We start from the raw sequence: 25,412 nt of genomic DNA, 5'->3' as shown, positions 1-25,412 counted from the left end.
ATTGGTTCAAGCCCACAGTACAGAGGGCTGTGCTTACAACTTACTCACTCATACAACCTGGAGTTATGGTGCGTAACTAATGATACCTCACAAATGCATCACAGTGTATAATATGCACACAGATAGCACAGAACAGTGACTGATATTCTCCATGAAAGAAGAAGAGGTAGTTGAAGAACTCTGAATAACAATCAGTCAAAAAGACAAAACACTCAATACCAAGTGAGTCATAGAAAAAACACTGACATCCAGCATGTAAAAGAGAAACGCATAGGTAGAGTAATTCTAATTAAGTCCTATTGAGATGCAAACATTAAGATAATATGGTCTTTTTGACATTTCTGACTCAACATATCTTAATCATGTCATGTGATCTGATACTTCAGTACGCTATAAAACAAATATTACTGGGACAGCTACAAACAAACTGCAGAATAAGAGTTAATATTCAGGATTTTACATTATAGATATGTTACCACTGACCACACACTATGCAGCCGTATACTATGTTTCAGCTGTTTCTGTAGGAGGTGTCTTTCCAGTCGTGGCGCTTGGTGTGGCTCATACTGATGTAACCACTAATCAGCCACAAATGTGAAAAGTATTAACTTTCTGTGATAAATGTTGAACTTTTCAATGTTATCACAACCTTTTGAAGCAATCAGTAAGAGCAGAGTAAGACATTTACTTAAATAAACGTCTTCCTCACATTACACAATATATTACGCAGCCTCCCTGATGTTCGAGTTTCACTTCTTGGCTGATTACCCCGATCGAGCGGGCTACTCTGGAGATGCAGGAAATAACTCTCGATGGTACCTGAGTGAACATTCATATAAATGTTTTATCAGATTTTTGATTGGAGACAAATTGATGAGCAACATAAACTTTCTTTGGATGGAGCGTTCTGTCTCATTAAAAGTTTTTATGACAATCACAGCACCGATATGTGAGCTTGATTGAGAAAAGCTGAGTCAAGCAATTACTTTTCACTGATGCAGTTCCACTTCATGACGAGGAATGAGAAAGAAAATACAGATTTGCACATGAGAATCTCGTCTCTGTGCTGCTAAACTGTGCGTAATCTGTAGACGGATACAAACTGTATAGTTTCTGCCTGATCAGAACTGATGTGTTGTTGTTCTGTCTTTTTCTGCCGTTTCCACAGTGACAGCATGCCAAAGCGGATAGCCCTGATCTGCTTTCTGTCTCTGGTCATGCTGATGAGCATCCTGGGAAACCTGCTGGTCATGGTGGCCGTCTGCAAGGACCGACAACTCAGGTGAGACAGAGATTTATTACTTTTTAAAAATAATATTTAATACAGAGACAACAATGGTTTGGTTTAGCATCTCAGACTGTCTGTGTGTATCTAAGAGGGAATAAGAGAATAAATGAGTATGAGTGTGTGCCACATTTACATCCACAGCGCAATATCCTGCAAAACTGAAATATATATATATATATAAATACACACAAAATGTTAACCAGTGCATGAACGCTGTACAAAGAGAGTTTGATTTTCATCCACTGTGAAGCGAACGATGCATGTGAGACGCAGGCAGAGCTGGCAGGTCATCCCGAGGACGGCTGGTCATGTGGGAGTAACTGTCTCCGCAATAATTCACTCTCCTCCTCCTCCTCCTCGTCCTCCTCCTTTCTTCTCCAGTTTTTCTTTCTCTTTCCTCGTGTCATCTCTCTCTCTGTCCCTTTTTCTTTCTCGATCTGCGTCTCTGTCCTTCTTGTGACACCTGAGAGCTCAAGGTGACCTTTGTCCCAGGATGTGCGTGTGTGTGTTTAACTTACCGTAGACAGGTGTGTATCAGTCGTGAGTATGTGTGGGGTGAGGTTTTATCTGCGTGTGTGAGTACTGTATGTGTGTATTTAGGAACACTGATGAGTCCCTGCTGTGATGTCTCAACTCCCCGAGGAGAGAACCATGACACACCATATTTGTTTCTCCCCGCCTCATTGTCTTGCTCCTCAGTGGGAAGGTCCCGTGGGTGCAAACCTCTGAGCACGTCATTAAAAAATCAACAAAACTGTCAACGGAGCGGCGAGACAGCCAGCAGTTTTTTTTTTAGGTCAGTCAGTTATTAGTAGTCATCAAAGTAGCCAGGTGGAAAAACTGGACAGCAGGTAAAGCTGTGAGAACACGTGCACGTGCACACAGAGCTGACACCAGCAGAGGCTTATTCAGAAGCTGCTAAACAACAACTTGTTTGCTGGACACTGATCAGATATATAATTAATTGAGGTGATAAATCTGTGATTGTGCAGCTCATGTGTATGTGCATCAAAACGGCTTTATTTGGATTAGAGCAGTGGTGTGATGGTGCAGCGCAGCGCATGCTTTGTTCACTTCATTCAACCACGTGGCATTAAAAACTGAGATTATTGTACTAAACAAATGCAACAGTTACATAAATAATAAATATAACGGCTATGAGGGAATTCTGAAGGTTTTGCATTTCTTTTACTGTAAATAATCTTTTAATCTCAATATTAGTTTGCAGAAGCATTTACAGCCTCCGGCAACATAAAAAAACATTTTGAATTTTCACCAGCTGGAGGAGACCCAAGCAGCCTAACAAACGCCGCACGTGGGAATAGTTGCATAAGAATAAGATTAAAACCTTTTCCCAACACTTCTGGTCCAAAGTTTCAGCATCATTAAGTGCCTCATCGTCTATATAATCGCAGTAATTAAAAATCATAAAGAACAACAAGCTGTTATTGATCAAACTCTGTCTCGCTTCGCTATTTACTCAATTTGTAATTTGGGACTCGCTCCTCCTCTCCTCTCCACGTGAAACAGTACAGACACCAACCTCACAGAAACACACTCCTTTTTAATAAAGTTTATTTATTCTTCGCACTTTAAGCTAAACACGGTATGTCATCTGAGCTAAACATGACGCCTCCTCCTCCCTCTCGGCATGTTAATGGTTTTCTAAACTGTTCTGACTGTGTGTGTCTTGTACGTTTGTTTCAGTGTACAGTATGTGTGTGTGTGTATATAAACCTCTGGCCATTCATCAACAGTTTGTGTGTGTGCAGTATTTCTAAGTGCTTGTGCTTGATGCGTGTCTGTGAACATATGTGTGTGCATGTCCGACATGATTTACATGTTGCCCCACATGCAGCAGACAGCTGCTTGTTTCCAGCACTAACAATCAGTTTTTAAGGGGCTGTTTGGGTTAGTGACAGGCAGATGGAAAACCCTTTACAGCCATCCCCTCTTACTGAAGCTATTTATAGACGCGGAGAGATCATCCCCGCCGCAGAGAGAGCGTGGAGAACTCGCCGGGCTGAATGACCGACGCTCGCTGATAAGCTGCTCGGCTGCTGGGCTTCATCTGCGAATGCGAAGGTTTACCACTCTGATAGGGAGAATGAGAAACTGCCAAATCTCATCATTGTCCGTCTGATTGGCTACCTGTCAGGATTTATTTCTAAGATGACAGCCTGACTGACTGAAGAGTCGGCCGGTCAGCTGATTTAGGGCCTAGCGGTCCATCATGGTGACAGGTTTTTATACTCAAACCCTGTGACGATGCGTTCGACCTTCATTTGACTTATCATACCAGGCTCACTGGGATATCGGGCTGAAATGAATGATTAGATTGATTAATCTGATAATAATAAATTACTCTGTCTGATTTTTCAAAAAGGTCACAAATGTCAGCCCCATTGTGAAGCCCCTTGACTTAACAGCTGGCTGGTATACAGTCACTTTGAGTCAACAGCTCTGGACTTTGTCAGGCACAAAGTTGCACAGGAGAAACCCCTCTAAGTGTGTGTGTGTGTGTGTGTGAGTGAAAGAGAGAGAGCGGTATAAAGACAGTGCAGGCGAGGGAACACATATTTATGCATGTGTGTGGGTGACAGATCGGTGTCCCGGCTGCATAATGCACAGTATATATATCAGATCTAACCTTGTTTTGAGGTGTTCATAACCTCACAAACAAACAACAACATATGGTAGAGCTTAAAGTGTCAGCCTGTGATGTAAAATAGATTTTTTTTTTTGAAGGTGGTACTGATGCACACTATTTCTCCACAATGCATAACGGAAATAAAATCGACACTAACGGCTGCATGAGCGTGACAAATGAGAGATGTAAGTAATAAATCAATAAAAGTGGCAGGGCATTTTTCTAAAGTTAACCTAACAATTGGAATTATTTTATTTCATGAATAATTTATGTTCATGTCTGACCAGGTATAAACTCACAGTGACGTCACCCATTGGTCTGGGGCTGGTATTTGGCGTTATGGTCATTGGTATCTTGTTTTTAGGAGCCAGAGTTGATGTGATGTCATGTTTGGATGAGAATGTGGAGCTGGTGGGTGTTGTTCTGTGAGTTGTGGGCTGTGCTTGGTCTTGGCAGCCTGCCTGATCACACACTTTATCATATTACAGCTAAACAGTAACTAAAATATGTTTTTGACACATTTTAGGGGGGAAACAGAAAACAAAGTAACTTAGTGAGATCTGCCTGATTTGACAATTTGAGCTGAGTTTTGTGAGAGAAGTGTGCTGGACAGACTGACATGCACTAAAGCACACCTTGCTTTGTCTTTTTTTACTCCAACTGAGAGAAGAAATTGTAAAATTAACACCATGCTGCATGAAACACTTGAAACTAATAACTGAGACCTTAGACTTTTTACTGAGGTATAAAATTAAGTGAGAAGAAGGGTCGTTTTCCATTAAGACTCAATGGAGTGACTCCCTCCCGGCCAATGGAAAGAAATATAGAAGAAGTCACTTTGACCAGGAACTTATGAAGCACTGTCAGCCATTATGTTAGACATTTTCTGTTTGGGGGCAGTGTGGGAAGTTTGTCCTACCATCGGCAGTGTTAGTGTCAGTTAGTTTTTTCCATACATGTATATATTTTATGTATATGAACAGTAGAGCTGGACCAGTAAGTGGGTATCTAATTGTGGATGTGCTGTAGAAGCAGACAGATGTCATCGTACTGAAATGCTTAAAAAAAGTTTGTTCACAGGCCTGTAGTAAATATATTCAAAGGATGTTACTGATGGTATCCGGATGCAGTTTAAAATTGGCTCAGGTTGGTGTGTGTATGTGAGAGAAAACACTGCTGTGCGAACGTTTTACCGGCTGATATACTGTAGTTACTCACTGCCTTCATTGAGTTGCACTGATAATACAGAATACTCATTCACACAGCAGCTGCGCCTTTGTATCTCCGTTCACTCTCTCCCACACCGACCCGCTCAGCAGTATCCAGTGTCTGTTCGCATACACGGAGTACAAATGACGCACCTGAAATAACTAGTCTGAAAAGGAGCGGCTAATCGCACACTCTAAAACGCAGACACACAGCATGTGCACAATATTAGAGACTATGAGCGACACAAAGAGAGAAGGAAGAACAACAAAAGGAAACATATTCAGGATGCCCTAAAACCTGCGATACTGCAGGACCGGTACTCCACCCCTCCCTGAAATGGCTGTAAAACAGACCCCTGTTGCAAATAACGAGCGATAAAAACAAAATGTGGATCAATTTCATTGTAATGTTTGTCTTTAATCACAGCAATACTTGGTGACAGTATTGTTTAGACAAAGAAAAATCGCCTTTTATCAGAGAAAAAGGGGATAAAGTCTCCTCTCGCTTTTATTTACGGCAGTCAAGGTGGATTCAGACGAATTTAAATCCCTAAATTGTAACTTTCTGCAGAAAGAAACCACCTTCATCTCTCTCTTTAACCTCATTTAAACGCTGTCTGTTTGACATTTCTCAACTTTTTCACTTCCACAACTCAGCATCTCTGCCTGTTTTCCTTCCTCCCACACGAGCGAAATGAAACGATCGATCTATTTTGATGTTGTTGTTCTGCTCTCCAGAAATCTATCGTTTCGTGAGTAATAGAACCAATGTTTGTTTTCAAATTCGATTACCTTTTCTTTTTCCTCTTTGCTTGTATTGGAAGACAAACTTAGAACCTGGGCTTTGTCCTCATCTCCCTCTGTTTGCCTTTGATTTGCTCAGTGAACCTTGTTGAGTTGAGGTTAACCTCGTTCTGTGGTCGCTGTTCTGGGCCTAGAACCATGGATAATGGCTTAAATTAAAGAACTATTAAACCATTAAATATAACATAATAACTTACTGTAGTTAATTCTTTCCATGAAAATATAGGACATTGGATACACAAAGAAGTTGTTTAATATGGATCATAAAACTCTTCAAATTTTACCTTTTCTGCGTCCACAAGCGTACCAAATTACAGGTCGATCTGTAAAGATAGGATGGTAAGTCAGCAGTGAACTATGCATACATTTGTGCATGTGTTTCAAGAAATGCTGTTTTAACAGATAAACTGGAGCTAACATTTACAAGTACTAACAACCACAGAACGAGGGCATTTCAATCTCCAAACAGTCTCCAAATAACAATAGGAAACCCATGTTTCTCCTGTTTGGGTGACTCTAAATATCCAGTTCTCTAGTCCTCTTACCCTCAGCAGGTCATGCCATTCTGCAGCAGAGATGATTATGCACAGACGGACATTTTAAGACCTGCACTTGAAGGTTGTTCAGTTTTTACCTCTTTAGGGCAGATAACAAAGCACGTCCTGCCTGTTGTACTTTGGTCCTGATGGTCTGAGGAGCGCGCATCAGTTACAGACACCCTAAAACCTCAGGCCTCTTTTCAGCATCCTATCACAATCAACTTAATTACGCACTACGGTTTATTACACATGCAATTTGGAGGTTTCAGAAAAGTATGTTACACACCTTTCCAAAACCAGAAAGTCATTTTTTGTTCTCACAAAACAACACGACTGTTTCATTGAATTGTTCTTCTGTCTCTCAAATGATTAAACTTTCTTTCGACTCATTTTGTTCCCCCCCATCAGGAAAATCAAGACCAACTACTTCATCGTGTCTTTGGCGTTTGCCGACTTGCTAGTATCGGTGCTGGTGATGCCTTTCGGTGCCATCGAGCTGGTCCACCAGCACTGGATCTACGGCGAAACCTTCTGCCTGGTCCGGACCTCATTGGATGTCCTGCTGACCACCGCGTCCATACTGCACCTGTGCTGCATCGCTCTGGACAGGTGAGACTTCCTGGTGCTGTGTTTTGTTGTGTAATGTTCTAGTGTGTGAAGGTTTGTCTGCATGTATGTCAAATGGTTGTGAAATACCAATATGTAATGTGACACCTAAAATGGACACAATGGAGGGTCTGGTGTAGAAATTAGCACCAGCCAAATGCTGGTAAAATATAAAGGCAACAGGTTGATTTTACTCTCGGGTAGCTGTTGAATTTATTCATTTATGTGTCAGTGGCAGGCAGATGTTCACATTTCAGAAAGGTAAAGGGTCTTTCATGCACGCCTCGGGGTGCTGGAGGTGTACAGGTCCTGGAGGGTTGGGTAGATTGCAGCGTTCACCTTCTCAGCGGATGATACGCTGCAGTCTGCCCTTGTCTTCAGCAGTGGCAGCAGCAGTAGCAGATGGTGATGGAAGAGGTGAGAATGGACTTAGTGATGGAGGTGTATACGTGCACCATCATTGACTTTGGCAGGTTAAACTTGCTCATTTGCTAAAAGTACATTCTCTCTCGTGGGACAAAACAGTTTCTTGGAAGAGAAGGGATTTAGCCTGTGGACAGAGGAGAATGCCAATTGGAGGCACTTTAAAATGTCTGTGTCTGATCTGTTTCATTGCACTGCAGAAGTTTAGAGCCTTGGATTCGTGTTGGCAATATATATATATATATATATATATATAGTCGTCTGTGTCCTTAGGATCTGCGGATCTGCTGATGCAGTAGATTTGTTCTGTGTTTTGCCCAGGACAAATCGGTCAGTAGATTTATTGACAGACAACAGCAATTAAAAATGTAATTGAAGAGAAATAAATCATTCGCAGGTGCTCTCGCTTAAACAGCGCTCTCCATACCTGTTTAACACTATAGACAAAGTCATTAAAACGCTGCTGTAATGGTCTCAACGGCACCCTCATGATCTATATCAAGGCTTTCCTCCTTCCCACTACATCTCGTAAATCATTGAGGAGGTTTCGTGAAGGTAGAAAACACAAAAAAAAAAAGTCAACAAAACTTATCGAATAAAATCTTCCTCAAATCATCATTTCATGTTTTGCAAGCAAACTCCTAAAAGAGACTTATTCATAGCATCGTCCTTGGTGCCGTTCTTACAAACGCATACAGTTCTTCCAGGGCTGAGACTTTAGTCAGTGAATTTGCTGTAAGGGTGAGTCAGATGCACATCATCCGACTTTAAGCAACGCCTTACATTTTCACGGCTTTGGTATTAACTCGAGGGAGAGAGGACTTCCAGACTGATAGCACACATTGTGTGAGGTTGTAGACTAGATAAATTCTTTTTATTGCCTCTGCAGCCAGACTGATGGAATTCATTTTCAAACACAGAGGAAGAAAAACAAAAAACAAAAAAAAAACACATTGGCATTTCCAGGATCTGACAAATTTCAGCACAGCAGCAGACATAAACAAAACAGACTATTTGAAGTTGCCATCAATTGATTAGTTAGCTTGATAGGGATGGATTTGCTTAATATTGCATAAATCAGATATGCCGTGGTGGTAAAGGCTTTGTGTGATATTACTTTTCCCTCATGGGAAAATATAGAGCCTGCTACTGAGTAAACAAACTGTTGGTTGGAAAATTCCTGCCATTATTTTTTCTGTTGCTCACTTAATACGGTTTGTATCTGTTGCGTGTCAAAAGCGGGGGTGGCATCCTGTGATGTGAGGAAATCAGACCAGATGGGGTAAGCCTTCACCTCAATCTGAACACCCAGAGTGAAACTATTACTATTATTACTATTGTAAGCCCTGAAAAAAAAACAGGAGGGAGTAAATTTAAGGGAGAAACTTGCATATTATGCATACTATGCATTAAAAGTTTGTGTTCAAGTTCATGAAAAATGCATCAGGCCATTAAGGATTTCTACACTGAGAAACAAAAACAAGTGTTCCGGGATATTGGTGCCACCCTAACTAGATGCCGAGCTGTTTAGGGAACAAACTTGAGGTTGCAGATTGGAAATTTACGTCCAATTTTCATCCCTGACTGAGAACTAAATGCAGCATAAATATCTAACAGATCTATAACATACAGCTATAACATTATGACCACCTCACTCACATTGTATCATAGCACATGTAGGTTCTCATTTTGCCACCAAAACAGCCCTAACCCGTTGAGATATGGACTTCGATAGACCTCTGAAGGAGCGCTGTGGTATCTGGCACCAAGATGTTAGCAGCAAATCCTTTCAGTCCTGTAAGTTGCTAAGTGGGGCTTCCATGGATCGGATCTCTTTGTCCAGCACATCCCACAGATGCTCGATTGGATTGAGATCTGGAGAATTTGGAGGCCAAGTTAATACTTTGAACTAGTGTTCCTTAAACCATTTCTGAACCATTTCTTTGCTGTTTGGTAGAGCATATTGTCCTGCTGAAAGAGGCCACTGCCAACAGGGAATACTGTTTCCATGAACAATCCTTGGGTAGGCGGTACGTGTCAAAGAAACCTGGCAGGACCTACGGTTTCCCAGCAGAACATTGCCTGACATAAAAACAAGATAATTGGTTGGCTGATTGGTATATACACATGTTTTAAATGAAGCTCAGCAACAGTGAGGCAGGAAATGGTCTCTTCATTCAATTGTCTTCATTAGCTTTATGCTTTTCTATACATACAGCTGCCTCCGCATCCTGGAACTTCCTTTACCAATTTACAGTCAGGCAATCACCCTTCATTACCCCCCAAGTTCCCGCTGTCCCCGGTGAATCATATCACAGCTCCCATACACTGTATCTTCCTCCTACACTTGGTTTTAATTGCCTGCTTCTTTTGTTGTTGTTTCTCTCAAGAGCAACATTGCAGATGCTACACTTCCCCCTCTCAAGTTCAGTGCTATACTTACTGAGCAATTAACAGCCAAGTAAAAAGGGAAAACAGATAATGCATAATAGAATTTAATTAAAAAAACTTTATTGTAATTATTTTTCCAAGATGCCAACATGCCAATTTACTGTAAGTGAAATTTATATCTGATGATATGATAAATAGTTAATATTAACCTTCATGAGTGGCTGTAAATGCGGGTTTTCACGCAACTTAAGATGATGTTTATGGTTGTGTTTAAAGCGACAGACAGACCGACTGACAGAGAGCCTGAAAGTTGGTTCTTATGTAAAACTGCAGTATGAGGACAAGAATTAATGTAACTGTCACTCAGCCAATTGCACCACAATGTAAGAAAGAGTCTGGAGCCCCATATGGTAGCGTACAAAGCCCGGATTAACTGTTTCTCTCAGCGTCTGTGTATATGTGTGTTCTGCTGGATATTTTAAATTCAACAAACACATAGAAACACTCACATTCTGCAGAAAAAAACAGAAACAAAAGCACTAAAAGATTAAAACAACCGTTGGCAGATAGAACACTGGATTTGACAGTAATCCCCCTTCATTAACATAACTCAGAACCATAACTAGCTCTCTGTTTAGGAGTTCTTCTGCCAGGGTGAGATAAGTGCTCTCAGTGTGACACACAAACAAAGAATTATGGATTTAGAGTTCAGAGAAAAAAGGGCTCGTTTTCCTAGCAAAAAAAAATATTTTAACCTTGTTTAGGGAGAATTTGCTAAACTCTTTACAGCCATTTATTTTCGACAATCGAGTAGGACCAGTGATTTGCCTGTTGCTATGAATCGACTACTTTAACATGTTGCAAACCATGCTGTGAATTAAAAGGCCAGTGGGCCACATATAGTGCCAGGTGGCACTGCAATGAAAGTAACTGAGTCATATGTGGATTTTTTTGGTTTATAATACATGTTCAGTTGTTATTTAGGAAGTTGTATATTAGCTTATCAGTAATCTCTGCAGTGCACAGAAGTACATATACTTGACCTGCTCAGGGCTGCTGCAACTGGATTTGCCTTTTGCCAGGACATGACAACGCCAAAAGCCTGACAATGAAAACACGCAAACCAACGAAAAATAAACAGTAGATGACTTTGCCCTTTTCTACCTCATCCAATAATAACTTAAATATATTGTACCTTTGAAAACAGTTTACAAAGTGCTTTGACCCATCAAAGATCCTAATGTTTAGTCATTTTGTCTGATAAATATCATTTAGCTGGAATTGGTACGACCTTGCATAGATAATCTCTTACTTGCATCTACTGTCCTGTACTGCATTGTTTTAGATTGGTGTCCAGTTCATACTGTACATACTTTTTTCATCCTTACGTAGTGGTTTCACTTCTTTCCCTAGGCTCCAAAGGTTCCACCAACCAGAGGGGTAAACCAACCTCTGTGTCACCTCAGTAGTGAAACCCCTGGGGGGAAAAAAGCACAACAACCCACAGCACCCTGCTCATACAGTCTGCTGCTGTAAGCACACTGGTTGTCAAGGCAAAAACTCTCAGACTGTTCATGGCTCATGATTAGGCTGTGGTTGGGTCATAGTTCAAGTGAAAGAGACTTGAGAGGCAGTTCAGCCCCAGAAGCCGAAGTCAGGGCAAAATACGTTGATTATAACCACAGGATGGCTCCACAGAAACTACAGGGGTTAAGTGCCATTGGTAAGGGCAGGTTGGCCATTCAGGGAGGGAGACGGGACTTGATTTCCCTCGACAGTTTGTGATTTGGGGGCCAGCGATATCCAGTAAAAGGTACAAAGAGCTGTCTGTCAGAATCTGTCTTTTAGCTCTTTAAACAATCCTTGAAAGAGTGCAGGCTGTTGCAATAGTTCTTTATCAGTTTAGTTTATTTAAATTGAGAGGAAATTCTTCTTCACTGGCAGTACATGCAATAAACACTACAGAGTTAGACTCTCATTCACAAAAAAAATAAAATAAAATAAAAAAATTCAAAAGTCTTGTAAACAGAAATATTGCACAGGTAGTTACAGAGGTCGGCAGATTCACTGTAACCAAAGTAATAAGAGGAGAGGAAGAAAGAAAAGCACACACAGGGACAAACAGAGAGATTGACAATTTGATGTTTGTTTGCGATTTCTACAGTCGTGTTTCTTGGATTTCCTTTCTAGAAATAACTGAAACCCTAGATTCAACCCTGCATGTTGGAACTTTCTCAAGTGTGTAGCCTTCCTTCAGCATCCATGAAACCTTTATGATCCTTTAGGATCCACTTTTGTTGCGATCTGCAAATTTAATTCCCCTGAGCTACCGACATGAAAAGACTCTTTGAAGAGCGTTTTTTTTTTTTTGGTTCCTCGAAGAGTTTTCATTTTTTATATGTAGAAACTGGTAGCCTTAAGGTTAGATGTAGCCTTGAGGTTAGATGAACTCTGTATACAAAAACGGTTTGACAGGAAGTGAAAGAGAAACACTCTCTTACCTCAACTTTAAAGGTACAATTGAATATTTGACCTTCTGGGGAAGCAAAAGATACTGGAGGTGCTGAACAAAGAACCCTCTCCCACTACCCTTAAGATGCCCCCAAGCAAGGCAAAGAATCCTTGCTTACATCAGTGAAACAACTCCGTTGTCATACTAATGAGAAAGCAGGATTGGAAAAGTCCAGATTACCTTTCTTGGCCAAAGGTTGCATAGTTGAGATGGACATGGAATGAGCAATACAGGTTTTGGCCATTGTATAAAAAGTCTGTCACTTGTCTGTTCACCTCTGTGGTGCATGCAGACCTGTAGTTCAAAGCCTTGGCCTCCAGACAGCTTTTGGCATTTTACGTTCTGGCTGCTGACGGCAGCGGGAACGGGGAAAAGAAACGGCCTTTCACCAGAGGGCTGACCTCTGCTGCTGTTTGTGCTCTGAAAAGAGAAACACATGAATACCAAGTAAAAGCAGCACATGCAGAGACGCAGGCAAAGCACGCAATCAGATATCTGATAGATGATCCACACACACAAACACATGCAGGATACTGAGCAGGTTCGAAGGAGAACAATCATTGTCATTGGCTGCACCCTGCACCGCCTCATGAGCAAAAGATTACGATCAGCCCTTCTGAGGTAAACAGTTACGATGACAAAACTGGAAAAACTGATGATATCTAGTATACAACTATGGTCGAAAACCATCTGCGAAGTTGTCGGGCAAAGGGCAAGCACTGAGCAGGAACAATCACCATCCATTGGGCAAACTTCAATGAATCAGATCAAATGAACCATATTATGTAATCCATCTCTTACCGAGACCGGTCGGGAGAACGGCGAATGTCTTTTCCATTGAGAAAAGCCTTAAGTGTCTTTCTTTGCTCTTCTTTCAATGGAGACATGCTCTCCAGTTTTGATCTAACGGATGCTGACAGCATCTAAGATAACCTATTCAGCAGTTGACATCGCCTGCAGCTCATGCCGTAGAACCATAGATGAAGTGTTTGTGGGTTTGTTAAACAGCATGTGAAATCTCTGTTCTCTGTTCAAAATGATGGACTCCAGGGTGTCGTGTCTGCAGTGCTTGGCCAGGTGTGCAGAGGTGGAACCCCATGAATGCCTTTCAGGAGGGACTGTCAAACAATATGTGCTCATATTTCTATGACGTCGCAAAGTTCTCTGTAGTAGAAATCTTACGCACTGGTTTGTTTGAAGCATACTGAACCCTTTACGACCTTTAACTCTGACAGCCAATCAGCATAGATTAAGAATCCCCTAACAGCCTGTTTGAGTGACATTTGGGGCGGAGCGCTGGGAATCAAATAACTTTGAGGGACACCAAACAGTATATGTTGAAGAAAAAATAAGAAAGAAATACATCTCCAACTCCTCTTAGAAGACTTCTTTTTGGAATAAACACAAAAATGTAATTGATTGATTGACCTTCAATGAGAAAGAGTCAGTGTCCCTCTTCAAATTAATATCTTATTCATTTTGAGAGATTAATTTATTTTTCAGAAACAATCAATACCACCACTGAGAGGATTGGTGAGGAATGTATTGGACTGATTTATGCCACAGCATTAAAATAAGTACTGTATTACACGAACAAACCAAAAAAGTTTCAGAGTTTCTGGAAACAACTGAGTGAAAGTCAGTTGTTTATCCCTTTTAAGGAAGAGGAGAGGGAAAGGTAAGGACGGCTGTTGATGTCATTTGTAGCTTCCAGCATCGTGAATAAAACAGGATTTATGAGAAAAGGAACAAAACAAGACAATAACAGAGCAGGAACAAAAACAACATATTTCCAAGTATATTATGAATCTCTAAAAGGAAGCGTCTGTTTACTGTAAGACAAAGAGCAGAAGCACAGAAGGAAACAATAAGACATCTTTGAGTGCGTCACATAAAAAAAATTTAGAAGGACGGAAAACACAAAAACAGAAAATGACAAACATTTCTGCCGCATTTCTACCTGCGTATAAATACTGTCATCTCAGATTTTGCCTCTTTACTTATGTTTTTACCGCTGTCAAACATTGTCACAGCACTCAATATGTAGAAAATATTTCCTGACCCCAAAATGAATGCTCTGTTGAGCTGCTGACAGAGTGTTACAGAAACACAACATGGAGTAAACATCACTGACAAAAAAAATATGGTCCAACAAGCCTGTGTTGGCACCCGAGGTTTGTCATGTTTGTGGTGGTGGCATCCATCTTTTATTAATTCAGAGCAGCATTGTGAGTGTTTTAATATTTTTGTTTAACCTGAGTTAGCTGCTGGGGAAATTGAGCTATGGATGATTTTATCCTGTGACTGCCAAAAACTTGCATTGGATAATGTTTTTTTATAAGTTGTATTTCTTTTCTTTTTGTTTGTTTTTTTCCTTATTATATTATTTCTCTGTGGAAAAGTCATCTATGGATCTCTACATGCATAGAAAGAAGTATGACCTGTTAAGTTTAGGACTAGGAGTTGTCTTTTTGTACATATGACATTGGGAACGTTACTAAATCGTGAATTCTTTGTATTTGGTTTCAGTAGGGTAGCTCATCAAGATTTTGGCGTCGCTCACAAAAGACATTTTTCCATCTCAATGTATCACAAATTTTAACTCCATTCACCAAAAGAAAAGCAAAACAGAGTGCTTGTTTCCACTCACGACCAATTTTCCAGTTGGGAAACTAGAAGGAAAGGGCCAGTTGAACTTCAGCTGGAGAAAAAATAATATGCTGATTGTTTTATGTATTAATGTGAAGAAGGTTACATCAGATCCGTGTGGACCGATCATGGGTGTATATTAGATCTATGAGAGCCACAAGGACACTGTCGGAGCGGTGTCCTTTTTGAAAAATGCAAAAACATTCTCTATTCAAACATATGTGTGTATCAGTTGATCCAAATTGAGCGGGTGCCCGTGGGTCACGAGTCACCAAACAATATTTTTAATGATATTCGGGTCGTGGTCGGTCGGGTTGTTTGAAATAAAGATGCCGAGTAAAGTTTTGATGCGGGACAAAAAGCCAGATTTTCCCAACACATGGAACTAAGCAATGCTATTAAACCGCATTTTAAATGAATATAATAACTCAGTAATGCCAGTTTTATGTAGCCCGATGACGCTACGAAGTTAATCAAGAGTACAGACTACTTTTTAAAATGCGGGTCAGGAAGCGGGTTGGGTACAATATTTCACAATTATTTGCTGCAGTCCGAGTTCGGGCGGGTTAGTTTAAAACTTCAGTTAGTGCGGGTCGATCAAACATGGACCCGCACATCACTGGTGTGTATGCCTTCAGACCTGTACTAGACACTCCATTGTAACTCCTTACATTAGGCCTTTTTCACAGCAGACAGTTTGACTTGACTTGAGAGAAGCACAGGTGTTGACAACAACAATAACCATGTGTTCCTTGTATTAAGTGTCTCTAGAAAGTCATGACAGTGAACCAGTATGTGGAACACAAGGACCTTGAAATCAAAGCAGCTGTATGAGATTCATATTATTTACACTTGTGTTTGTCCTGCTGTGATGACTTTCTCATCTGACTTTTCATCTTCTTGTAGCTTTCTTCTCAACAGGTCAGAGGTGAAAATAAACACTGAATTAAAAAAAAAGAAAGAAAGAAAGAGAAAGAAAGAAAGAAAGAAAGAAAGTGAAAGCAGAAGAAAATATGCAGCTTTGAAATGTCACTTGATGCTCGTCGTGCAGAGAAAAAGAAACATCTGTTGCCCCCGGTGTATTTCTGCCATAAGAACTTGGCTGACAGACAACATGAGGTTGTGTGACAGAGAAAAGAGAAATAAAAGAGACAGATACAGAGGGAAATAGAGAAGGGGAAGTGCGGGAGAAAACAGGGAGAAAGTAAGAGAACATAGAAAACCAGTGAACAGCTGCAGGATAAAGCTTCTCATTCACCCACAATAAGCTGAAGATGCTGAAAAGGGCGGAATGGAAACGAATTAGGACTAAAAATACCAGAACTGCCACAAGGAGGATGCTCCAACACAAAGGCATTCAGACTGAGACAGAAACACAGGAAAACTGAGAGGGAGATAAAGTGACACACAGAGAGAGAGAGGGGGAAATAGGTAGATAGAGAAATATAAGAGATGGAACTTGAGTCATTCATCATTTCATGGATTCATATTTGGAGTCACTTTAATTCATCTCAGATACCGATGATTATATAGTGCCTGATGCCAAACCAAATAATTCTTTGCCTGAATTCTTTTTGTGTGCAGGAACGTTTGTCTGAATGAAATTACAGTAAATATCAACTATACACATTATAACAACCCCTAATACATGTTTATCTCTGCCGTGAAGTTGGGCATTTTAATATTGGGCCTTATGGAAATTGACTTGTTCCGTCGTCAGCCCCACTTGGCTGTTCAAGGAACTGCAACTAACTCCTACATCACATAGTACACACTGGTTCTTTAAGTCATTGTCTAAACTCAAGGATGGAAAGGAAGTTAACAAGAATTCTCAAGTTCATTCAAGTGTGTTTGTTTCTGCAGGATGTGTGACATTACTGTCTGATAAAGAATGGTGTAAATTAAGGAAGAGACAGGTGCTGTAAAGATTAAGAAGAAAAAGACTAAGAAAGAAGAGATGAGAGTCAACATGAAATAAGATAAAATCATATTTATACACTCATTCGCTGAAAGCCACATTAAAGACCAGAAGGTAAACAAAATGGTGTGAAGGTGGACTAAAGTGAACCAGAGTCAGAGGGAAACTATTTCCACTGAAAGGACAAACAGAGCCTCGTTATAACAGCAAAACCTTCAGACAACCTCTTATATAATGAAAGATATTTAAATTAATGGGTACTTAATGTGGAGCCTGCATGAATTCTGCAATTTATCAGCCCTTAAGCCACTTATCAGCATGACACTGAACTACCTTTTTATATCATTTGTCATCAAAACTGTCCAAAGATAGGGCAACGCTGATGTGTGTTGTGCTATTGTTGTTGTTGCTCTCGCTGCTTTTTTAATTCACCAAGGTTGCATTGTTGTAGGTGTACTAGCTGCTCTGTAACATTTATAGAAAATGCCACTGTATATTTTTCCTACCTTTCCTCAGGGTCAGGGTTAAATCAAGACGTCTTAGGTCAGCTATTCTGTTGATGCTTCGTCCATGTCACAACCAATATCACAACCATATGATGGTTTTAAGGCAACATTTCAAATGGAAACCTCACCTTCTACAATATGGGACCTTTATTCCAAAACATGCTTTCTTTCATGCATGTTTAATCATGGTGAATGTCTGAAATTGAATGGGTAGTGAAGTATTAAAACTGGTCGCCATCTGGTCAGAAAACCTTCTCGCGTGTTTGAGGTGAAGAAAACCCCGAATGTCTCTCAGCGATGTGTGAACATGGAATGCAACAACGTACTTTGGGTTTAACTGTTCTCAGAACCCGGCGTCCATATAAATAACGTCTGAATAAAAATGTCAGAAATAAACAGAGAGAGATGTTTTGTAGATCAAAAGGAAACGGGGGCCATTTAAAGTGCTCAGAACATGCTGCCATTCGACCGCAACACGTCTGCTTCTAATCTTCCCTACGTTAATGTGTGTGTATGTGCCTTTGTACATCCATGCATACTATTGGTCCTTTGTATGTATTTAAACATCTGGGGGGTTGTGTGTGCAGGCTTTTCTCCACGTGCATGTTTGTGCGTATGGATGCTTGTTTTCGGATAATGCAAGAATACTTGTGTTGGAGACACTTAAGGGGGTGGGGGGGGATCCTTAAAAGAATCCATTTGCAACCTTTCAACACGGCTATTTTGGCAGTCCAAATAGAAAGGGTCTCTTGACCTTTTTTAATGCCACAGCACATGCAGACCACACACAGTATACACAGCCACTCCAAATTACTGATGGCTGTGAAATGCCATGCACCGCAAGTAGGTAATGAGGTAGGACCTAGCAGGGGAGGCTGCAAAACATCAACAGTGACTGACGATGGGATAAACTGGATTAGCTTTAATACTGCTGCTGCAGAGCCCGGTGTTCAGTCAACCTTCGGAGGATAAGCAAAGGGTATAAAAATACGAAACCTCAGCGGATGAGTTTGGGTGTTAGATATTTAATCTTAGGAAGGCTTAATCTACACGATTATTTACTATATAATTAAACTGTCAATCATTCTCATGATTAATCAAGTACCTTTATGGCCGCATTAATTGTCTATTGGAACACCTGGAGACAATGAAACGAGTAACATTCTTTTGAGTTGTGCTTGTGTCAAGCGGTAACCTTCGTAGCTGTGAATTGAAGCTAGGGATGCACCGATGCATCGGCTGAACATCAACATCGGCCGATGTTCGCCTCCTTTAACTGCCATCGGCCGAATTGGCAAATAAGGATGACATTCACTAATGGCAGTGGCCGATGATTATATGTTGATTTACATGTCGCATGAACCCTGTGCTGAGAAGAAATCTTTCTTTTTTCCTTTTTTTTTGAGGCTCTGAAACCCCACTGCACACGTCTCTGGCACGTCATGTACGCGCCGCGGTTTCGGTCCGTCCTGCATGAAACTTTTCAGAAGTGAGCGTTTAGTCATAGAGATGCTTCTGAGACGTTTCGAGAAAGATCCACATTATGCAGTTTGCAATACATGTAACAAAGAAAAAACATTGGCTTTGGCGATCGGTCGAGTTGTTATTATAGACATCGGTATCTGTATTGGCCCAGAATTTCACAATCAGTACATCCCTAATTGGAGCCAACGTGGAAGTTCCAAAAACTGCCGTAAACTCACTCATTCTATAAAGGGTTAAAGTTATGCATAATTAAGAGCATGGCTGCATTGATTTTTATCATTAAGTCATAGAGTTTGGTAACATCATGTAATTCCAAGCAAAGTTACAACCAACTTGACTTGACTGGAGGTCAGATGGACCAAAGTATGTAATTATAAATCCTGTTGGTTTTGATCTCTGTCAGGTAAAAGACGATCTTACCTGATGATTTGATCAATTCAGTGGGATCATTTCTCCAAGAAAACAAGGTCAGGAAAGATCGAAACAGAAAGACAGACTGGAATGTTTTTAGCTTTCTCCAGGCATTTAGCCCTTGGTCGCACATTGCAGCGCTTAAAAACATGGAACATGGAAAGGGAATTTTCCATGATATTTTGTAGAAAACTGCACTCGGTCATGCAGCTCTATGCTCACATGCATACAAACAGAAAGTCATGACCGCACTGATGACGTGGATTCACATCCACATCCATACATCATACGCAAAAGCACACATGAGCAAACACACACAGGTTAGAGTGTAATGGAGGTCTGAATGGCTCGGTTGGTCAACTTCATCTGTTTCCTATCGCACTGGAACAGATCTGAGTGCTTAGTGTCTCCACACACACACACACACACACACACACACACATGCAGTCACTGACCATGCAGGCAGGTAAAATTACAGATGAGAGAGAGGATTTGTTACAGTAAGCAATGCAGCATCTGTCATTTGAGCTTTTCTATAAAGGGATTAATCCCTGTCTCCATTTCCTGTCATCCTTCTCAACTTATCTCTCCTGCTTTTTTCTTTTTTTTCCCCCCTCGTCTTGCTTGTCTCTTCTTCCTCTCTTTTCTCTCACCATCTGTCTCTCTTAGTCCTCCTCTCCCTCTCCCTGCACTCATTCATCGTTTTTCTCTGCCATCCGTGTGATTCCATTCATGCAGTTCAGCCACAGCGTTCCTTTAGCGATATCACTAGCCGGCAGCATGCTGGGAATTCCTGCTGTACTGATTGATATCAAGCTCACACACACACACACACACACACACACACACACACACACACATCCACACACACAGTCAGAGTCAAACTGAATGTGTGTGTTAGGTAGTGAGTAAGATACAAATTAAGAAAGACATGTAGATGTATAAAACAATTAAATTAAAACGTGCTCATTCAGCTTCTCCTGTTTCAAAATAACCATGTTGTGCAGGATCAGCGGAAACGAGCAAAATCCAGTTTGTTTCATTTATTTGAAAGAACATTTGTTAATGTCCAAGCTGCTCTGCTTTTTGGCATCGACTAGAGAGAAATGGAAGAAAGACAATAAAAGAGACAGATCTGGGTCAGAGTGGGTGGAAGACAGTGAATGCTGACTTTAAAAGTTCTTTAAAAGAATCCTCCACACAAAACCCGATGCATCCAGAATCAGAGACTCACTTGCAGGCCTAGAAAGCATCTCTTAAAAGTACCCTGAAAGCATCAAGTGACAATGTGTCTGTAGCAAGTCAGTCAAGGCGTTTTCTTGTCAAACTCACAACAGTCACGCAGTACGAGTGACGGGACGCTGCAGTTGACAAACTGAACATCTACAGCAACGCAGCGACCGAGGCAAACTAACTAAATCCACTGACTCAGTCTTTAAAGGAGAAAAAACGGTTGCCACTGATGGAGATGTGGCGATGTCAGGACAGTTATTTAGCTCCCGGCATCCTCCAAAGTGGAAGAAAGAAATGTGGAGAAAAAGAGCTGAGACGTGTAACACAAAGAGGGAGAGATGATGGCACAAAGTGAGAGAGAGAGAGCTGTAATCATGGAGAAATGAAAAATGAATATAATCTCACAAAAAGAGGCACCGAGATGATGAGAGGGGGTACTCGGAGAACGGGACACGAGGGGAAAACGGGGCGACGTTTGAATTTTGAAAATGTTCTAGTGCTTAATTATTGTCTCTTGGCGTATATTTTTTTTTGCAAATACTTTGGCAGCGAACACTCTCTGTCTCTTGTCTTGCCAAAAAGAAAAAAAAAGCTAATTAAAAATGTAAAAGAGACAAAGGCAGAGGGACTGAGTGACGGTGGAAAACTCCAGAAATAAACAAGTATTTCAATGGTGTCCATTTCTGCTGAAATACATGAAAAGAAAAAAACATGAATTAATGGATGAACTAGAGCTGAATGCCTCTAATCACTTATAAAAGTTTTGTGCAACTCTTCCGTCCACTCATAGCTTGTTATCCGTCGCCACCACCTTTTGTGCGTGGCTGCATTGATTGGTTATCCCGTTTATCATTTGCCTGCAGGTACTACGCTATCTGCTGCCAGCCTCTGGTCTACCGGAACAAAATGACGCCCATGCGAGTGGCTCTGATGATCGGCGGCTGTTGGGTTATTCCTACCTTCATCTCTTTCCTGCCTATAATGCAGGGCTGGAACAGCATCGGCATCGACCACCTTGTAAGTACTGTGTGCATGTCCATGTGTAGTGTGTGTGTGTGTGTGTACACCATGGGAAATCCATCGTGAAACTGTTGGATGGAGATGGAGAAAATATGAAAATATCTCCACTGGATGTCTATGATGGTATATGGTATAATGGAGTTCCCTGGAGAGGAGGAGAGGAAAAACAGAACAACAAAACATGTTTTACATAAACATAAAAAGAAAACAATTAGAGTCTACAGAAACAAATTGTAATGGATGGGAGCACTGTTTATAAGAAGGAGGAAATGCTTTATTCTCGCTATGGAAACAGCATCAACATGTCAGACACAGAGACAGAGGGAGAAGGCCACTGACACCACAGACGTGGTGTCGAGCTGAATATGTAAAGCATTCGATGGGTGAGTCAGTGTTATAAGAGCTTTGTTTGTGCACTGAGGTTTGTTTAAGTCACATGCAAACCGAATGAGACGAGAAGGAGGAAAACGCCGTCTCTGAAACTCACAGACAGTTTGAAGGTATCAGAGTCTCGCACAAAGCTTCCAGGTCTGTGTTTTAAACCTGCTTTCTTTCTAATTCTTGTCCCTGGAAATGAGAGTTTAACTCAAGGTTCACTGAATTTAGATTTAGTTTTTTTCTTAAATAGGGGGTACTTTATTCCCCACATGCCTCTAAAAGTCTTTCAAATTATGGAGTCAGGAAAAATAATAATAATAAATAAAACACTGAAGCTTCACTCATATTGAGCTCATTGATTTTTCAAAATTTCGGAGGTAGAATGAGGAGAAAGAGGTCCAAAGTCCTTATCATTGGTCCTCTAAAGAACTTATCTGTCAATATCAGAAACCCAGTGTGCAATCGTCTGAAGAAGCATTTGGCTTCGTTTCTGTACTGCTGGTGTAGCCAACGGCCACAACTTCCCCTAAAGTCTGATTATCAACTTGATACGTAAAACATGATGATAAAAACATATTTCTGTTAATCTCTATGAACTAATATCTGCACATGGAGGCAGGTAACTTGCAACCAAAGACCGCTGAACTGTGACCGATCAATACGACTTAACACAAAAGGAAACCAGCATGCTTCTGGTGCCAGAGTCCTGCTCCTTTAACTACGAATTCTGCATTCACATGCACAAATCTGTTTATAGAGATCACTTTGTCTTGTCTGGAAATGTGTACAATTGTGCATTGTTTGGACATACAGTACTTTATCATTGGAAAAGTGCTGAAATATGAACCCATGCTTTAGTGTCTTCAAGACTAGATTACAGTAATTCATTATTCTCTTGCCTCAGCTAAGGAGCTGCTGCAGATTCTTATTACAAAGACAAAGCACAGGGAGCAAATGCATCCAGTGTTGGCTTCCCAGAGTATAAAACCAATTTTCCACCTATCAGACACTAAACGATGAAGAGTTTACGCTCTTCTTGACTTTATTTCTGACTTCTCATCCTTCAAGCTTGATTAAACATTAAACATCAGATTACTGACTGCATCGACGTCTGAGAGACTTTGTTTATGCAGATTTATTAATGAAAAGTTTGAGGAAGAGTAAAGAGAAGAAGAGTGTGATGACTAAAAAAACAAACCCGTATAGAGAGAGGAGAGAGACACGCAGACAGGTGTGCAAACAAAGTCGCAGAGGATGGAGAGAGAGAGAGAGAGTCCCCAGCCACTGTTAACCTCGCTCGCCCCTGTCTGCTTTTATCCGAACGCCAGCGAAAGTTACTTCCCGAGCTGACTGTCATCAGGAGGACGGGCTGGCTTATTTTTGGCAGCGTTGGCAGTGACACACACATCTCACACACACACACACACACACACACACACACACACACACACCTCTGTGTTCATGTCTTTTCTAACGCACACTCAGAAGTTTAGCAGTCTAAAGTTAGCGCAGCAGCAGCAGCAGCAGCAGCAGTGGCAGCGTCTCTCTTTGGGTCTAATTAGAGCTGTTGAATATTCTGGTTAGTCAGTCAGTTCTGGCACAAACTACAGCTCCAAAACTGAACAAAGCAACCAGAACGCAGGTGTGTGCCAGTGAAATATGTTCAGATCAAGCCCATTCACGAGTTTCTTTGTATTCAGCAGATTAATGATAAAGAATAACCACCGTGGCCTTCTTTTGACATTCATTAAACAATGACAGATCTACCTTCATATGTTCATGTGAGGTCAAAATACCCTCCATAAAATTAAAATAAAATCTTATTTGACACCTTGATTCGAAGATTGTAAGACGTTTTTTTTTTTTTCAAATTTGTAGCCATAAATAAATCATTTTTTTCAATGATTTATTTCAGCCATCGGCTCATTCTTATTGCGGTTGCGACGCGTCTTAGCGTGTTTAGATAATTAGCAGTCACTTGACACTAATATGGTGTAAAGATGGTAGAATTTTCCCACATGTGCAATCTGTGTGGGAGTGTGGGGTTTTAAAGAGTTTGGAACAACAGACATTTTTTGAGATGATTTGCAAAACAAAACAAAAAATAATTATAGCTTTCTATAGCTCAAAAGATTAATAGAGAATCAGTGAGAAGAACTTCTCCCGGGGTTCCCTCTCAATCTATATCTCACTGTGCTCATCTGTTTTGTCCTATTTCTACACACTTTACTCTTACTCGTGTGCATTCATGCAGCAGGGCAGTAACTTTAACGCTGAATGCACTTAAACATGCCAGCCTATTCATAAAAAAATAACAACAACTTCAGTTTCACACACGAGGGATCCTGTCCTCGCAGTAATATAGACCGATCTGTGCATTATTCATCTCATAGCCCTGAGCTGTAGTTTCCCACAGAGATGAGATGATAGCGGAGTAAAAACAGGGATGGGACTTCATTGTGATTAATGGTGACGTGCAGAGCCTCCTTCTCCCTCAGGAGCCGTGTTCCCCTTTTTTTTTTTTTTTTTTACTATGGAGTCTCAGCTGAGGAGAGCGTGGGACTTTAAGTGGGTTGTCATGAAGTCTGGACTTCATGGCGTATAGCAGGTCAGAGCTGTCCGGCAGCTTGACACATGTAGATACCTGGGGACTCATTTCTACAAACTGTTTATTCTTAAAAATCCATATTTTACTGTAATTGATGCATGTGCCAGTGTGTGCATTTCTATGTGTGTGTGTGTGTCATGCATGTGTGCGTGCATATGATTGAATTGAGTCATTTGTGCATGGCTGTAATATTAATCTGTTTCAGGTCGGTTGCATTTTAATTTTAAGTTTAGCAAAGCATGAAATAACTTTTTTTACCACTACAGGCTAATAGGATAACTGTGCTACAGAATTCAGTTTGTAAATACATTACAGTACTCAGATTACTTTCTGGAGCAGCTGGTTTTTTTTTTTTTACTTTTTTAGTCTAATTGCCAACTAATTACCGAAAGACTGGCCAACTGACTGTTGGTTAAAGGAGGTTTTTTTTCAAAGGTCGACCCATCGCCTATGCCCTCACTTGTTGCTGCCAACATACTGACATCATACTTTATCTCAGTGCCTAATTACTAATTACACACATACCAATCATTAGCTGTTTAAATAGTTCCATCTATTCTCTTTATTTCAAAATAAAATCACTGAAACTGTTGGATTGATATATGATCAAATTCATATGAGAGAATCTGATCATTCAGGTCTTCCAAGACTCCCAAGCTTGTCAGAATGGGCTAATGTTAACAGTCAACTGAAAGTACAACTCAGTCTGATTAAATTTAGTTTCAACTCACCGACTGAGCAGGAAATCACTGACAAGAAGAGGCAGGACTGCCAACATGGTGA

At 40.7% G+C, this 25,412-nt stretch overlaps 1 protein-coding gene across 6 annotated transcripts in view; it reads left to right on the top strand.

Annotated features, from left to right (window-relative positions):
• htr4 (5-hydroxytryptamine receptor 4) overlaps positions 1-25,412 on the top strand; it is a 153,097-nt gene that overhangs the window by 78,684 nt on the left and 49,001 nt on the right. For all 6 annotated transcript variants that reach the window (XM_019255201.2, XM_027277708.1, XM_019255203.2 and 3 more), the window contains exons 3-5: positions 1,169-1,282; positions 6,898-7,098; positions 21,487-21,640. In XM_019255201.2, coding sequence (XP_019110746.1) covers positions 1,169-1,282; positions 6,898-7,098; positions 21,487-21,640 — 469 coding nt within the window. The remainder of the gene's footprint in view (positions 1-1,168; positions 1,283-6,897; positions 7,099-21,486; positions 21,641-25,412) is intronic.

Source organism: Larimichthys crocea, chromosome I (assembly GCF_000972845.2).
Source record: "Larimichthys crocea isolate SSNF chromosome I, L_crocea_2.0, whole genome shotgun sequence".
Taxonomy (NCBI): Eukaryota; Metazoa; Chordata; class Actinopteri; family Sciaenidae; genus Larimichthys; species Larimichthys crocea.
Note: the sequence above shows the minus strand (reverse complement) of the source record. Positions and strands in the feature narration are given on the sequence as shown.